Source organism: Bos indicus, chromosome 29 (assembly GCF_029378745.1).
Source record: "Bos indicus isolate NIAB-ARS_2022 breed Sahiwal x Tharparkar chromosome 29, NIAB-ARS_B.indTharparkar_mat_pri_1.0, whole genome shotgun sequence".
In the NCBI taxonomy this organism is placed as follows: Eukaryota; Metazoa; Chordata; class Mammalia; order Artiodactyla; family Bovidae; genus Bos; species Bos indicus.
In genome coordinates, this window is record NC_091788.1 from 44,620,992 (window position 1) to 44,638,748 (window position 17,757).

Consider the following 17,757-nt stretch of genomic DNA (forward strand, 5'->3'; position numbering starts at 1 on the left):
TTAATGTCCTTTAAAGAAATAGAGTTGGAACAGGTTTTGCACACCTGAATCTGTGGCTGGAATTAACACTCACTACACAAGATGCACACACGCATCCAGAACTTCTCAAGACTCCAGACACAGGGACACACACACCCACCATGAAGCCTCAGATTGCTCCCAGGCACCACACACACATCCAGACACACACACACACGCATAAGACCTAGCAACCCAGAAGCACAGACACAAACACACGGGAACAACAGCCCCACACTGAGGACATCCTGGAGACGTATACACAGCCCCCCAAACACAGACCCACAGGCCCCGGCTGGAGCTGTCTCTCAGATGCCCGAGGCACACCCGTGCGTGTCTGGGACAGGATGGGTGGGAACCGGATCCTGCAGGAGCTCAGAGGGTGGGCCCCACCAGGCCCCAGGCGGGCGGCCAGGGTGGGTGTGGGGAGCACCTGGCGGCCCCTGCCCACGGCCCGGCCAGGCCAGGCCTCACGCCCGCTCCTGCCCAGCCGGCTTCCTGCCCAATGCTGGGACTTAACACGGAACAGCCCCAGCTCCCGGGTCCTGCTCCTCTAGAGCCCTTGGAGGCCGTATGGGGTGGCAGTGGGCCTGAGGAGCTGGGTCTGAGGACCGAGGGTTGTAGGGGAAACTCCAGCCTGTCAGATACGGCAGATGCGGTCAGTCTGCTGCTGGCTGGCTCCCAGGTGCCAGCAAGCAGGGTCCTCCTGCGTGGCTGGCATGGGCTCAGGGGCAGGAAATGCTGCATGAATGTGTGAGGTCGTGCGGTGAGGTGAGGCCAGTGGTCTCTGCGCCCGTGGAAACTGTGCCCAAGTCCCCGGTGGGCATTTCCTCCGCAGTCTGTCCGTTCTCTCGGCTGGGCCTGGACCCGGGACGAGACGCGCTGCTTCTCTCTGGGGCCTGGAGATGTGGCCACTGTCTGGTCCAGACTGGATGTAGACGGGGTAGCGAGCGAAATGGCCACCCCTCAGCCCCTGCTCTGGGCTTTTATCCCCGATTCCCTCCAGCTTCACTCTGCTAGAGGTAAGGTGGGTGCTGTGGGTGGTGGGAGACCTCCCTCTGGCTGGATGTGAGCGGACTTAGCTCTCGGTGCCCACTGCCATCCTGGGCATCCTACAGGGGCGCTCATCCCTCGCTTTCCTCTACCAGAGGCTTGTCCCCGCCACACACACCCCTCCCCATCCCCAACCCAAGGCCAGGAGGACTTGAACAGCCTCCCTCCTCTCCCCTCCCCGAGGCTCTTTAGCCTCACCGCAGGCAGGGCAGGTTATGGTGATGACCTCTGCCTTCTGGGCTCAGGCTGTCCCCAGCGAGTTGGCACCCCGATACTGGATGCTGAGGGTGCTGGTAGGCCCGAGTTCCTAGGCTCTGAGCCCTCATTCCCAGAGCCTCCTGGTCCCTTGGGCACTGTTTTAACCTGTTCTCCCGTCTCCTGGGCCAGACCAACCTCCCTCCCCGAAGCAGGGTGACTGCCCACTCTCTGTCCATCACTGAGCCTGGTCCACTTTTCTCATGACCCCCCCCGACCCGCCCCCGGCTGCTGTTAAGGCCCTGCCAGGCCCAGCCAGGATGCCAGGCCCCAGTGGGGCAGGAAGGGATCCAAGGACAAGCCTGTCACCCAGAACACTCCCGTGTAGACATGCTCCAGGCTGCACGTGCGTGCGTGCACACAGGTTCCCTTGTGCTTTGGTCGGGCCAGTGAGGACACAGAGCCACCTGGGGTTTTAAAACTCTGTTGGCCACCTCCCCCCACTCCCACAGGCCCAGTGATCTTTCCAGTGGATATGGGGACTTGGCCGGAGTTGGTGGACAGCCAGCCAGAGGCTGAAGTCTGGACCCAGGCTGCCTCTCTGGGGGTCACTTCCTGAAGTCCTCTTCTCCAGCCTGCGGGGGAGGGGGTGGGAAGTGATGGCGCCGGCCTCTGCTTCCGGGAGGCCCACACTGCTCTCACTCGGGCCACTTCCAGTGCCCCGCCCTCTCCACCTGGCTCCTCCCAGGTCCTGCCTGGTTCACCTCAAATGTGGTGTCCACAATCTCATCGATGACAGCGGCCTGGGAGCGGAACTTCAGCTGGTAATGCTCCACGCCAGCCACCAGCTGCAGGAAGTGGAACAGGGTCTCCAGCTGCCTGAGGGCGGTGGAGAGGGGGCAAAGCTGGGCCATCTCAGCCCCCAGAGCGCCTCCGCACCCCTCAACCCCCCACTCACAGCACCCTATGCCTCCATTTTCAGCCACGGCCAGCCCTTTTCTGTGTGGGCCCTCCATGGTGTATCTCATTTTCCACATATACCCTGCAGCCCCACCATCTGCCTGGGCCATGGAGAGTTCTGAGGATTGTTTACCTCCCAACCACCTGCCCCTGCATCCGTCCAACCTACCCCACCCTGACTCATGCACCCACTCAGCCACCTACTGGTACACTCACCGGGCTATCTATCCATTGACTCACTCATGGGACCATCCCACCCTTTCCCTCTCTCACCTATCTCTCCATCCACCTGCTCTTCCCTGGCCCCACCCCCACCCCCACCCACTACCCATTCATTAACTCCTTCACTGCCAGCGTGCCTTATCAACCCAGCCATCAAACAACACTGAAATCGCTGAACATCGCGTGGTGCTTGGAGGACACAAACAAAAAAGAGACAGCTCCTGCCACAAGCAGCTCAGTCTGTGACAGAGCCAAGAAGGCAAACCCAGGGTGTTTACACCGGTGACAAGTGTAAACACAGGGCACTGAGGGACCCAGAGGAGGAAAACCTGACCCGGTACCAGGGTATCAGGAAAGGTTTCTGGAGGAAGCATCACTGGGCTGAGCTTGAAAGACACTTTGAGGGTTTGCTAAGCATAGACAGGGTTCCCAGCGCGCCCAGATCTGTGAACAGTGGGGAGTGTCCTGAGGACCAGGCGGGCTTCAAGGAAGAAGTTTTTAGAGGATGGATGAATTCAAGATGAAGACACTCAGGGAAGGTCAAAGTGAGGTGCCCCGACCTTAAGCAAAGGGAGGCAGGAGCCCTTATAAGGCTGCAAACTCAGAGAAGGCAGGAAAAGCCAAAACTTTTTTTTTTTAAACAAAGATCGCTAAGTAAATAAAAAGTAGAAGGAAGAAAGATTAAAACCAACAGGCAAAACAGCAACAAAAACAAAGACCACTCTCAGTGGAGGCGAAGGTGTGCCAATGGGGAAGAGTTTGGAGGCTGAGAAACCCCCAAAGAAAATATCACAGAGGAGTCAAGTCCCAGCCCACGCTAGGGGCTGAGGACCTGGGATGTGGAGGGCGGAGGGCAGCTGGGAGAGCAGCCAGGAGGTGAAATGAGCAGGACTGGATCTCAGTTCTTCCAGCTCTTGATCACCCATGCCTGCTGTCGGCAGCCAGAGAACATCCCAGCAGAGAGAACAGGGCGGGCAAAGGCCTGAAGGTGGACACGTATGTGCTGTGCTGTGCATAAAGCCAGGACGGGCCAGGGCGATGAGGGGGTGCCGTGATCACAGAGAGCTTGGGGCTCGAGCTCTGCCAACAGCAGAGAAGAGCCTGGAAGGCTGGTTCAGAGCCAGTCTAGATGAGGTGGGGCAGGCCTGGCTTTCCAGGAGAAGGCTCTCCTGAGAGCCAGGCCTGAGAGCCAGGTGTCTGTGCCAAGGATCCCCGCCATGAGCACAGCCATGAGCCCGCAGCTGTCCGGGCCCAGTCGGCCCCCAGGCCTCTCCCCTCAGACCCGACACCTGCCCTCCCTTTGCATCTCCTTACTTCTCAGTCATGGCTCCAAACTTTTTCTCAATGAGCTGCTTCTGTATAGTGTGTTCACTTAGCACCTCTTTAGGCTCTGGATGTAGAGAAAGAAGGGGAACATCAAGCCCTTGTCCCCTTGTCCCCTTGTCCCCTTCTCCTCCTGCCTTCAGCTGAAGACAAGTTGCTAAGTAATCTGAGACAATTAATTCCTCTTTTTGTTTTAAGCTTTTTTTGCATTGAGTGCCCAAGATGGAGAGGACAGGTGAGGGGCCAGGTGACACTTGAGGGCCTTTAATCCTTTGGTGTTGATTATACTAAGAGTGGGATTCCGGAGTTCAGATTCTAAAGTTCTGAACATTTTTCAGCAGGAGGCAAAGCCATTGGCTCAAAATCTGTTCACCCAGAAAGTCAGATGTGTAAAAATAAACGCATACAGGAAACTTCATTTTTATAGACTCTCAATCCACTTTGAGTGACTCTGGACAAGCATGTATAATACCTGGACAAAAGCCTCAAGGACAGTTGAAATCATCTCATATAAGACCAACTGCTATAAACTTTGTACATTATTAACAGAAATGAATGTTCGGTGAATTGTAATGTGGCTAGATCTCAGAGATTTCTGGGAGAAATATCAATAACCTCAGATATGCAGATAACACCACCCTTATGGCAGAAAGCAAAGAACTAAAGAGCCTTTTGATGAAAGTGAAAGAGGAGAGTGAAAAAGTTGCCTTAAAACTCAACATTCAAAAAACCAAGGTCATGGCATCTGGACCTATCACCTCATGGCAAACAGATGGGGAAACAATGGAAGCAGTGACAGTCATTATTTGGGGGGGGCTCCAAAATCACTGCAGGTGTTGACTGCAGCCACGAAATTAAAAGACGCTTACTCCTTGTAAGAAAAGTTATGACCAACCTAGACAGCATATTAAAAAGCAGAGACATTACTTTGCCAACAAAAGTCCATCTAGTCAAAGCAACGGTTTTTCCAGTAATCATGTATGGATGTAAGAGCTGGACTATAAAGAAAGCTGAGCGCTGAAGAATTGATGCTTTTGAACTGTGGTGTTGGAGAAGACTCTGGAGAGTCCCTTGAACCGCAAGGAGATCCAACCAGTCCATCCTAAAGGAAATCAGTCCTGAATATTCACTGGAAGGACTGATGCTGAAGCTGAAACTCCAATACTTTGGCCACCTGATGTGAAAAACTGACTCTTTGGAAAAGACCCTGATGCTGGGGAAGATTGAGGGCAGGAGGAGAAGGGGACGACAGAGGATGGATGAGATGGTCTGATGGCATCACTGACTCGATGGACATGATTTTGAGTAAACTTTGGGAGTTGGTGATGGACAGGGAGGCCTGGCGTTCTGCAGTCCGTGGGGCTGCAAGGAGTTGAACACGACTAAGCAACTGAACTGAACTGAATGTGGCTAGTTAGTTGTTTTGCAAATGGGTCTTTCAAGAATTGACTATCAGTGTGGCGGACAGTCATGGAGTTCTTTGGACCAAAGTTCTAAGCTCTGAAAATTCTCCTGATTGGACAGGACTTGGCGCTTTCACTCCTGGGACCTGGGTTTGATACCTGGTCAGGAAACTGAGATCTTGCAAACCACCCAGTGTGACCAAAAATAAATAAATAAATAAAGTTGGTCCTGGCACTCTCTGTCTGTCAGGGAAGAAGTGGGGTGCTGGTACCTGCTTCCATGAGCTTCGTCACTGAGTCATCCAGCAGCTTTTCATGGAGCTCAGCCGCCTTCTGCAAAGAAGAGGCTTCCATTCTGCCAGAGCCCCATGTCTGCCTGTCCCAGAGCACTCTCCACCCTTCCCTGCGGCTTCTGTGCCCCCTCCCCGTGTCTTCCCAATGGGTCCACCCGCTCCATCCCCTCACTACCTCCTGCTTCTCTTTCTCCAGGCCTTTGAGCAGTGCCATCTGGAAGTTATCCACCAGGACAGCAATCACCAGGCTGGGGCAAGAGACAGGAGGGGGCTGGAGGGGAGACTGCACCCTCCTCTGGGTTCGTGGTGGCAAAACCATAGTGAAAGGAGCACAGAGGGGGTGCCCCTGGGGTGAGGTTGGGGGGTGTAAAGCTGGGGCATGCAGGGGGGCGAGTCCTCACTTGAGGAAGATGAAGTACTGGATGATGATATAGATCATGAGAATGGGGATGATGTACCAGGCGCCTGGAAGAGACGGGGTGGGCTCCTTTGAGCTTTGAGTCCCTTGCTGATCCTCACCACACCCCGGTCAGCGCAGCTCAGAAGCCCCACTTGGCATATGGGATAACTGAGCCCTCAAGGTCTGCCTACCCAGACAGTCCCTGCCCTCCACCCAGCCTGAGGCCTGCCCTACCCTGGGCCCGGCTGTCCAGGTAGATGAGGGACCAGTCGTCCAGGGTGAGCATGGTGAAGAGCGTGAAGATGGTGGTGAAGATGTTCTGGAAGCGTTTGGGGTCAGAGTAGCGGAACAGTGCCCGGAGTACCACAGAGAACAGGACTGGCTGTTGAGGACCAAACCTGGCTCATGGGGTCCTCTCCCCCGTCTTCCTCTCCCCTCACCACCCCCAACTTCTGATTCCGCCTCACCACTCTGTCCATGACAGCACCTCATGCTCCCACCCAGCCCCACGACATGGATACAGAGGCAGGTAAACATGAGGATGAGGATGGCGGTGACGGATGGCAAGGACCGGGCCAGGGTCCCGGTCACTTCCTGGAGGTTGGTCAGGAATCTGTGGGCAGAGTTCGAGACAGAGGCTGTGTCAGTGGGGTGGGAGTCTGTGCCCAGAAACCGATGGTGATGACAGATTTCAGACTGCTGATGACTGAGGCGGTAGGTCTCTGGTTTGCTAGTTACTTTGCAGAGGGTCCCAGCCCCTCTCTGGAAAATAAGAGACTGAGCCTAGTGAAAGGCAGGAGACTCATCAGAAAAGCATTCTGGGAATCTACAGCCTTGTCATGGGCAGCTGTGGTCCTGCTAACCTGAGCCTCCGAAGGACTCGGATCGCCCGCAAGGCTCGCAGGGTCTTAAAGACCCTGAAGATGCGGAAGACGCTTTGGTTGTGGATTGCACGTGTGGAGGACGAGTTGACCTGAATGAGCACGAAGTCCAGCGTACCCACGACCATGATGAAGAAATCTGCAGACACAGGGGTGCCTGGGTGTCACAGACTGCTGCCCAGGCCCCGTGCCCAGGCCCACAGCCCTTCCAGCACCAACACCCCCTGCTTTTGTCACCTCTGGGCAGTTCAGGGGCTCCCGCTACACACACACATCCAGGCCCCATCTCTACCCACCCAGGTTGTTCCAGGGGTCCAAAAAATACGCGAGGCCCAGAGCAATGATTTTGAGCACAGCTTCCACCATGTAGATGGAGAGGAAGATGTAGTCCAAGGCCGTGAAGTACCACTCTGTGAGGACACGGGGTGGGGAGGAAGGAGGGAGCCCTCGCTTAGGCCCACCCCTGCCCCCAGCAGCCCAGCCCTTGCCTCCTCCTCCTCGCTGGAACCTCACTTGCAAGCAGCCATTTAGGGAGAAGCTGGCTCTGTCCAATGGCTGTGTGCCTCAACTGCTCTGTGCCTCACTTTCCTCATCTATGAAATGGTGATAATAACAGTCTGCTTGATAGAATTTTCATGAGAATTAAATGCACTTCACATAGTAAAGGGCTTCCAAGGGAGCCTTAAACTGCTTGCAAGAAACATCAGCCCACTCTTATTCTCTCCTTAGTTTATGGGTCCTGTGGCAGGTCCTCTCCTTCACTCTGCTCCCTGGAGTTTTAAGGGCGCTCTTCCCAGCTTTCCCAGCCTCCTCCCTCCAGGGTCTCCTGGCCTCCAGGGCCTCCTGACCCGTCCAGCGGACATGGGTTCTGGGCATCCTTTCTGCGCAAATCAACGTACTTAGAGCTGATGCGCCACCTGGTGGCTGTAGTCGCAAACAGCACACACTCAAGCTTAGAAGACCCTCCTGTCTCTGGTGGTCTGGTTGACTTCAGCAAAACTCTCTGAGCCTCACTCTAACTGCTGCGCGATGTCGCCCATCTCCCAGGGTGAGGATCAAATGCGCTAAGTTGTTTAAATCACCCGGAACTCGGTCAGGCTCACAGGAGGCCCAGACCAACATCAACGGCCTTCTCTACGTGAACAGGGCTCCCTGGCTCTTACCGCCCCGGACCTCGACTTCGGCGAAGGTCTGAGCCACAAGCATGATGGTGTTGAGGCAGACGATGAAGATGATGAAGGTTTCAAAGGCCAGGGAGTCAACCAGTTTCCTGAGCATTCTCCGAAGACCCCAAATGAGCTGGCTTAATTTTTCCCACAACCAATACAAGAAGTCCGAAGAGTGCACCTTCTTGTGGGTCCGTGGGGCTCGGCCAACTGTAAGGGGGCCAGAAAGGCAAGTTCTTGGGGGCAAGGGACCCAGGGTTCTGGGCACCCTCCCAGGCCTGCCTGCTGTCAGCTCATTCAGGGGCAGGCATGCTTGTCCTGCACTGGTATAGAAGCCAAGGCTTGACCCTGCCTTGCAGGTGCCAGTCTGCTTGGGATTTGAGCATATTTCAGGGGCTCAGGCTCTTACACTCCATGCTTTTTACTCACATGGCAGCTTACACATGGAAGACCCAGTCTTCCTCGCCACCCCATCCTCTTGGTATCCTCGGCCTCTCCCTATAAGATGCTTCTGACATATCTTCCCCCTCTTAACTGCCTTCTCTTCCACAAATCCCTTGCTTCTTGTTCAAGAAGCTAATGCCATGTCTACTAGGGAACAATTTGGGGAGGATTATATATTAACAGGCAAGGTTCTCCCTGCCCTCCAACCAGGCCCTCGTTCAGGCACTGGTTCTTCCCTCTGTCCTCAAGAAGGTCACAGTTTAGTGGGGAAAATGGACAAACAGCATCCAGAATGCTGTTCTGATACAGATGATGGACCCCTTCACTGGGCAGTCTGGGTTTGGTTGTATAAGTGACCTACACCAGCTTTCACATTCAATAATAGGAGACATTCGAGAAGTGAACACGAGAATGAAGAAGACAGTGACTGAATGAACCAACAACTGATGCCTGAAGAGGTGCCTAATTCCAGGAATAAAAAATTGGAGGATGAACGGTCAGGCGCATGAAGAGCCAGTGGACTACACCAGCAGGGGAGAGCGAGCCTTGTGAAGGACACGCCAGGCCTGACTCAGGTCTGGAACCTGGGCCAGGCAGCTGGAGTTGGGGGTGAGGGGTGAGCTCAAGACGCACCTTTGCGCTTCTGAACGTGCTCGTCTTCTTCAGGGCAGCTTTCCGAGGTTTTGGAGGAGGAGTCCTGAGGATAGACTTTGTTGGAGGTCTCGGAGGGGTGTGAGTTCACTGTACTAAGAGAACGAGCCAAGCTGAAGGCTGAGCTCTTTCGGTCTGGCTTGCTGGGCTGGAAGACCGCTGGACGAGAATAGGCAGAGCTGAGGGAGCCTAAGGTCACGGCGTGGGGCGTGTATGAGCCAAAGCGTTGGGAGCTTCCATGACGGTACTCCCCATGGTGCTGATCTCGGTGGGGGTAATCATGAGGATGTGTGTCGTGCTGGTGCTCCCTGTGCTGGTGCTCTCTGTGGTGGTGTTCGCCGTGGTGAGGTGGGCCCTGGTGGTAGGACATCATGGAGGTAGGCCTTCTGTGGTGGTGCCCATCATGATGATAGGCCTCACTGAGGTGGGAGCGGCTACTAGATTGCGTGGAGTCCTTATGGTGGTAAGCCTCACTTTGGCGATGGAGCCCACTATAGTCAGGAACCTCAGCGTGGTGATGAAACCCACCATGGTGGTTGGGCTCCCTGTGTTGGCGGGACCTCCCATGGTGTCTCCTGCTACCATGGTGATGCTCATTGTCAAAGTGGTCCTCACCATAGGATTGGTGGGAGATGAGAGTGTCCCGGGAAGGATCCTGGGAAAGGGATGTGGAGCCATGGTCTACACCATGATGGTGGGACTCACCATGATTGGGGGAGTGATAGGAGCGGTGGGCATGGTGGGAGAAGACATTGCCATGGAAGTCTTGGAATTCATCAGGGTGGTGAGGTCCACCACGATGATGGGATAAGCCATGATGGTGGGACTCACCATGGTGACGGGATGCACCTTGGTGATGGTGGTGAACTCCACCGTGGCCTGGCCTATGGTATGGGGTTGATGAGCTAGGGTGAGACAACACATCTGAGTTGTCAGTGTCTGCTTCATTTTGAGCCTTTGCAGACATGGAAGATTGATCTGAGACTATGCTGGGAACCCTGGAATGAGGAAAGCTTAACACGTGGGCCCAAAAGAGCCCTTCCTGGATAACCTGTCTCGCCTAATCACCTAACCATCAGACGGGGCTTCTAGGAAAGCCTGACTTCTTATGGAATTCTCCCCTCTATGATGTCACAGGCAGACCTCTACCCAGGCCTAATTCCCAAATGCCTCCTCCTGAGCTACAGTTCAGGATCAAGGATCATTGTGTCCAACTCTTCACTGTAAAAGGAGGAAACTGAGGTCAAGAAGGGGAAGGGACTGGCCCAAGGTGACCCAGTAGGTCAATGGCAAAGCTGGACAAAGGATTTCAGGGTGACATCAGAGGCCCAGCAGTTGCTTTAAATCTGTTACTGGAAAAAAAAAAAAAATCTTTAAGAAACCAGATGGTCCAGTTCCCAGTTGTACCTAGATACCAACTGGCTCTGAGGTTCAAACTGCCCACTTCCACTGTAAACAGGTATGTGACCTTGGTCTAGTTGCTTAATTTTCCTCTGTTTGTTCTTCCTCAGTTTGTTCTTCTATAAAATGGGGATAATAACACCTACCCACTCCAGCACTCTTGCCTGGAAAATCCCATGGACGGAGGGGCCTGGTAGGCTGCAGTCCATGGGGTCCCTAAGAGTTGGACACGACTGAGTGACTTCACTTTCACTTTTCACGTTCCTGCATTGGAGAAGGAAATGGCAACCCACTCCAGTATTCTTGCCTGTAGAATCCCAGGGACGGGGGAGCCTGGTGGGTTGCCGTCTGTGGGGTTGCACAGAGTCGGACACGACTGAAGTGACTTAGCAGCAGTTGCAGCATAGGGTCAAAAAAGTTAAGATATGTAAAGCTTACACTAATAGCACAACAAATGGTAATTAGCATCGTCATCCTTGTCTCAATGGTTGACAGTAATGGAAGCCTCCCTCTTGGGTTATTACTAAAATTAAACTGACAGCCAATATTTATTGAAGACCAGCTTTATGCACTTTAAATATAATTCTCACAATAACTCCACAGGATGGATAATATTACGCCCATTTTGTTTTATCCCAATTTGGAAATGCGGCTCAAAGAGTATAAACAAACTCTTCAATAAATAAGAACTTATAAAGTCAGCACTCATTTCAAACTTTCCACCATGCTGTCCTGTCTTCCTACTGAAATCCACCAGAATTCATTCATGACCAGCGCAGCTCTTCTGGAACTTTCAGGTTCCCACTTTGACTATAGCTGTTTCCTCAGTGCTTGGTCATAGCCAAGTTCATAGTGCCATTGGGTACCAGGTGCCCAGTGATGAGATTATGGCCCTCACGGGGCTCAGTGTGCTGCCAGCAGCAGACAAGGAAAGAGTTTTTAATAGGACAGTTATTTCACAGTTCCGTTCTCCTCTTCCTCCCGGTACGTTCTCCCAAATAGACACGACATTTCCCAGTGTGCCTTGCATCCAGGCATGGCCAAAGAGTGAGAGCGGAAGCAGTGCAACAACTTCCGGGTCTTCAATTTAAGGCCTAGGATGTGGGCGCGTGTATTTCCACGCTTCTTTTGGGCTGGAGCGTGGATCAACCAGCAGACAGGAGTGATAGTCTAAGGCAGAGATTTCTGAGTTCTGCAGAACCACAGAATTTACTTGAGATGTTTCTAGGTTAAGGATTCTGTCTTGTGAAGAGAAAAAGAAATCAGCGTTATTTTTGAACCTCGTGTGCTGTGTGATGCCACCGGTTTCAGGGATGGACCCTAATGGAGCAGCCTCGGAACTCATTTGTGAGGGGTTGTTCAGCCCCGACTGCAGTGCTCAGTGAGTGGGGCCTTGCTCATTTTTCAGCATGAGATCAAGTCTGTCCATCACGTGTGAACATGCTGTTGCCTGGAGACGAGGAGGTGAAGATGGATGACCACACCCTTGTCCTCCGGGTTACCTCCCCATTAGGCACGGCTGACTGACTTACACACTTTCTGATGTGGTAGAGAACGAGAGGAGGGACTTCCCTGGCGATCCAGTGGTTAGGACTGTGCGCTTCCACTGCACCTGGTGCTGCTTCGATCCCTGGCCAGGGAACCTAGATCCCACAAGCCAGGCATTGCAGTTAAAAAAAAAAAAAAAAAATCAGAGGAAATTTTTTCTAAAGAAATATTTTTTTTCCCTTGACTTCGTGGCATTCCTACCCACTCCAGTATTCTTGGGCTTCCCTGGCACTCAGACGTAAAAAATCCGCCTGCAATGCAGGAGATCTGGTTCGATCCTGGGTTGGGAAGATCCCCTGGAGGAGTGCATGGCAACCCACTCCAGCATTCCTGCCTGGAGAATCCCCATGGACAAAGGAAACTGGTGGGCTACAGTCCATGGGGTTGCAAAGATTTGGACCCAACTGAGAGACTTAGCACACACAGCGGCCTCCCTACCACTTTGCTGTTGATATGAACAATGTAAAACATGAATTATATGGGTTAGAAGTGAATTTCAGAATGATTTAATATTTTTTTGCGGGTTTCCTGTTATTATGATGCCCTTTTATTGTATATCTTATTAGCATTTGTGTTTTACAAAGGCGCCTAGTGATTCAAAGTGGTGATGTTTTATTATGAGGTGTGAAGTGAAAGAGGAGGAGCTTAGGACTGTAGACAAATCTGGTAGGCTTAGTGATGAAAAATTACGACTTACAAATGTAGCCCTGGCTTTAGCAAAATTTAACTACAAATTACAGCCATTTGACAAATGTGCTAATTTTAATCTATGGTATCACAAAGCAAACAGATGAAGGCTTTTATAAGCCACATTTGTTATATTAAAAAGCCTCAAAGAACAAGTTATTTGTAACAGATCTATTGTTCAGAAAAAAAGAAACTAATAATGCTAGTGTGTAAAATTATATGAGTGAAATGTTAGTGCAAGATGCTCAACAAAAGAGTGGAAAGATTCTACTCTCAGAGGGAGCAACAACGAGACATACTGATGTCACATGATGCTGAAGACATTTTTTTTCTTGGTAATTAACCGAAAAAACAACAGATTCTTTATCCAGGCTGATGAGTCAACAGATTTCACTGACAAATGCCATTTCACCACTTGTAAGATTTGTAAGTGATGCCGATAATCAAGAAAAAATTTTTTTCTGCTGCAGCTTTTACAAACAACCAGACAAGATATGGTTAATGTTTTCCTCATATCTGGACTCAAAAGGTCTGTCTTAGAAGAACTGTCTTGGCATTAAAAAAATTGTTTTGGAGTCTAGCTGATTTACAATGTTGTATTAGTTTCTGCTGCATGCAGACTGAATCTGTTATATATATAAGCATGCATCCACTCTTTTTCAAATTTTTCCCATATAGGTGATTACAGAGTTTTGAATAGAGCTCCGTGTGCTATACAGTAGGTCCTTATTAGTCCTCTGTATTTTATATAGGAGTGTGTATATGTCAATCCCAGTCTCCCAATTTATCCTCTCCCCAGCCTCCTGGTCTTGGCATTTGAACCGATGGCATTTCCATCAAAAGTTGATTCCAGGACTTCCTTGGTGGTCCAGTGGTTAAGGGTTCACCTTGCAATACAGGAGACACTGATTCAGTCCCAGGTCCAGAAAGATCCCACATGCCATGGAGTGACTAAGCCCGAGCACCACAACTACTGAGCCTCTGTGCCCTACAGCCTGAACTCTGAAACAGAGAAGCCACTGCAATGAGAACTCCTTGCACTGCACCGAAGAGTAGCCTCCTCTTGCCACACTAGAGAAAGCCTGTGTGCAGCAGTGAAGACCCAGCGCAACCAAAAATAAATACATTTTTTAAAGTTGGCTCCGTGAGAGTTTTCACGGCTCATATGAAAACCCAAAACCAGTCAAAACTCAGCAAACAAAAACTTGATGTTGCCACGCACATTACTTTCTGTCCAGGGAGGTGCTGGTGTGAAAAACTGTCGGAGATGAAAAAAAGACTGATGCTGCAAAATGTTAGCCTGGTGAAACCAGGATTAGTTTACTTGAGAGTGTTTAAATTATGCTGTGATCATGATGCAGCAATTCACACCTGGTTATGCACCAAAAATACGGAAGGCAGAGACTCAAACAGGTATCTGTACACCTGTTTGTGGAGGCATTATTCACAGCAGCCAAGAGGTGGAAACAGCCTAAATGACCTTGGACAGATAAAGAGATAAACAAAATGTGGTTCATAGATACGATGGAATATTATTCAGCCTTAAAAAGAAAGGAAATTCTGACAACATACTACAATGTAGATGAACCCCAAAAACACTATGCTAAGTGAAATAAGCCAGACACAAAAGAACAAATATCATATGCTCCACTTTCATGAGTTACCCAGAATAGGAACAGTCCAGAAGGCTAAATAGTGGTTACCAGAGGTGGTGGGCAGAGGATGATGAAAAGTGAATGTTTACCGATGCGGAATTTCAGTTGGGGTGATGAAAACTTCTGGAGATGGACCGTGGTGATCAGTTATTCAACGTTGTGTGTGTACTCACTGCACTTGAACGGTACACTTGAAAAATGGTTAGAATGGGACTTCCCTGGTGGTCCAGTGGTTGACAGTCTGCCTGTCAATGCAGGGTACACAGATTGGATCCTTGCTCCAGGAACTAAGATCCCACGTGCCTTGGAGCAACTAAGCCCGAGCACCACAACTACTGAGCCCACATGCCGAAACTACCAGCTCCTGTGCCCAGAGCCCGTGCTCTGCAACAAGAGAAGCCGCTGCAGTGAGAAGCCTGGGCGCCGCTACAAAGAGCAGGCTCCACTTGACTTGCCACAATTGGAGAAAGCGCTCACCCAGCAACGAGGACATAGCACAGCCATAAAGTAAATAAGTAAATAAACTTTTAAAAAATGGTTAAAATGGCAAATTTTATAAGTATTTTACCACAATCAATTTTTTAAATTAAACTGTGTGAAAACCAGACAAAGAACACAGACACCTCTTATAAAGACGTATAGAGACCTGGTGGCTTCGCACTTTGCGAGGGGTCCATTGAGAACCACCAGTTTGGTTGGGGCAAGAGGCTGACCGCATCTATAGGATGGATTGTCTTATCCGACTAGTGAGGACTCTGGCACTGTTTGCCTTGTGATGAGCATTTACACAGGACATGAATAACTTCCCATTCTCTGAGCATTTTAAGACGCCATCCATGTGTAAAGCAACTATACTCCAGTAAAAATTAATTTAACAGAACACCAACAAAAAAGAAACCCCATGAGATAGTTTGTTGTCTTATGGGAGCAGAAAGAAAGAAGCCATCCACAGACCTCTTCCATAGACCATCATGTCATCGATTTCCCAGATGTGTTCTTTTCAAGTCTCTGCAAATGGCCAGCCCATCAGATATTGCTCGAGTCCATATAAACTGGCACCTTAGCCCTCCTTTCTTCCACACAAATGGATAACATGTGTATTGCCCAAAGCTCTGCCCACAGGGACCGTTTTTCTTCATCACCGTTTTTCAGGGCCAGCTCTGAATTGGGCTGTCCTGAGCAGACGTCCACTTCTGGCTGTCGCTGATTTACTTGTACAAAGCCTTCCAGAAATCAGACCTGTCCTTTCTCCTCCTCCCCTTGGAGCCTTTGAGTATAAACCGAGGTGAAACTGTAGAAACTGACGCCATGGGAATCGGAACCAGCTGCTCATGTAGTTATTTGTGCCTTCTGGATCAGTTTGGGCCCAGTATCGGATATAGCACTTCAATTTCTTTTATTTATTTGACTGCCTCCGGTCTCAGTCGCAGTACACGGGATCTTCGTTGCATCACGAAGGATCTTTGGTTCCGACACGTGGACTCAAGTTGTGGAGCATGGGCTCAGTAGTTGTGGCCTGCAGGCTTGGTTGCGCTGAGGCTTGTGGGATCTTCATTCTCCAACCAGGGATCGAACCCATGTCCCCTGCCTTGCAAGGCAGATTCTTAACCACTGGACCACGAGGGAAGTTTCTAATGAGATGCAACCGTGAAAATCCAGTTTCATGGTTCTGTAGGTCAGATAACACCCAGTTTATGATGAACACTTGGGTCTGATAATCACATGGTGTTCCATAAATCAGGCATTCAGCCTTTATTAAGGCCCAGTAGCAAGCCAGAAACTGCTTTTGCAGAGATAGAATAGTTGTCAGCAGAGATAGCATGACCAAGATTCCAGAGGTCTTAGCAGTGATCCTCCTGTTGGGGGTTGCCAGAGATGCCACATGGAGTCTTTGGCTGACACCTAAGTCAGACACGTGGATCTACTAGGCATAGTGCCCAAGTGGTAGGCAGCTTGCACCACAGCCTGGGCACTTGAAGAGCTTTTTTGAGATTCAGATAGAACATTGTCAGATTTACAGGTTACCCAGAAATTGAGTGAAAACAACTTGTGATCTGTGTTGACTCCAAAACCCAAAAGGCACACCACACACTGCTCCTCTTTGTTTGTGGCATATGATAGAAGTGACAGCAACTCGTCTCTCACATTAGAAGAGATATGCAACATTCCGCAGCCCTCTGGACCGCTGGAAACTTTCCCGATGTGGCAGGCCCTCGAATTTTCATCTCCAACTCTCTGGCACACATATGTCTAGGGCACCTAAGGGGATTGTTGTTTCCTGCTCATCGTGTCCAGTTAGCATAATGGCATCGACTGAGTGTGTTCTCTGTGCTGGCAAGACTGTCAAAGTCCCTTTGGACCTAGCAGTTTGCAGGAGAATGGCAATAATCTAAAGACAAGACAGTAAAGGTATACTGTTAGCTTTGCTAGGTAAAAGCAGTGTAATTTCCTATACCCATGGGAATATAAGAGAAAGCTAGTTCAATAGCAGTTGCTGCTGGGGCTTATTGATTTTCTCCAATAAAGATCTCAAATCTAGAATTGCAGCAGTGTGGGATTTCCCTTAACCACTTGGTCAGTTGGTTAAGACTCTGAACTCCCAATGCAGGGAGCCTGGGTTCAATCCCCAGTCAGGGAACTAGATCCCACATACTGGAACTGAAAGATCGCATGCCACAATAGAGACTGAAGATCCTGTGTGCTGTGGCTAAGACCCAGCACAACCAAAAAGATGCATAAATACATTTAAAAAATACTTTGTTGTTATTGTTCAGTCACTAAGTGGTGTCCAAATCTTTGTGACCGGATGGACTGCAGCATGCCAGGCTTCCCTGTCCTTCACTGTCTCCCTGAGTTTGCTCAAACTCATGTCCATTGTTCAACGATGCCATCCAACCATCATATCCCCTTCTCCTGCCCTCAATCTTTCCCAGCATCTGGGTCTTTTCCAATGAGTCAGCTCTTCACATCAGGTGGCTAAAGTATTGGAGCTTCAGCATCGGTCCTTCCAATTAATATTCAGGGTTGATTTCTTTTAGGGTTGACTGGTTGGATCTCCTTTCTGTCCAAGGGACTCTCATGAGTCTTCTTCGGCACCACAGTTTGAAAGCATCAGTTCTTTGGTACTCAGCCTTCTTTATGGTTTAAAATAGAATTGCAGCTGTTATTGGCATTGCCACACTAAGTTTGCTTTTTCCACCTGCAAACAGGTAGGAATATGACTGGCATCACCGCCACTCTTGCATCTCTCAAACCCTTAATGGTGGCACTCATCTCTGTGGGTTCTTCAGGGTTGTGGTGTAACCTGGTGTACAACTTGGCGGAGGAGGGGACAACCCCAGGGCTTTCCTTTTGGTCCTCATTCCCATATTCGTCCACACTGCAGTGGCAGGGAGCCGATGGGAGTCTGCCAGCTACTGAGCACTCATCTCACAATCAATTCTGGGACAGGGGAAAC

At 50.5% G+C, this 17,757-nt stretch overlaps 1 protein-coding gene across 1 annotated transcript; it reads right to left on the minus strand.

The window, feature by feature from the left end:
- Positions 1 to 1,744: 1,744 nt before the first annotated feature.
- Positions 1,745 to 10,100, minus strand: CATSPER1 (cation channel sperm associated 1). Its single transcript, XM_070782769.1, has 12 exons — positions 8,992 to 10,100; positions 7,912 to 8,124; positions 7,045 to 7,158; positions 6,731 to 6,887; positions 6,389 to 6,480; positions 6,102 to 6,245; positions 5,869 to 5,932; positions 5,643 to 5,715; positions 5,447 to 5,507; positions 3,763 to 3,838; positions 2,031 to 2,145; positions 1,745 to 1,901 (listed from the first exon to the last, which is right to left on the minus strand). The coding sequence occupies exons 1-12, from the start codon at positions 9,974 to 9,976 to the stop codon at positions 1,875 to 1,877; spliced, it is 2,121 nt and encodes a 706-aa protein (XP_070638870.1). The 5' UTR covers positions 9,977 to 10,100; the 3' UTR covers positions 1,745 to 1,874.
- Positions 10,101 to 17,757: the final 7,657 nt, after the last annotated feature.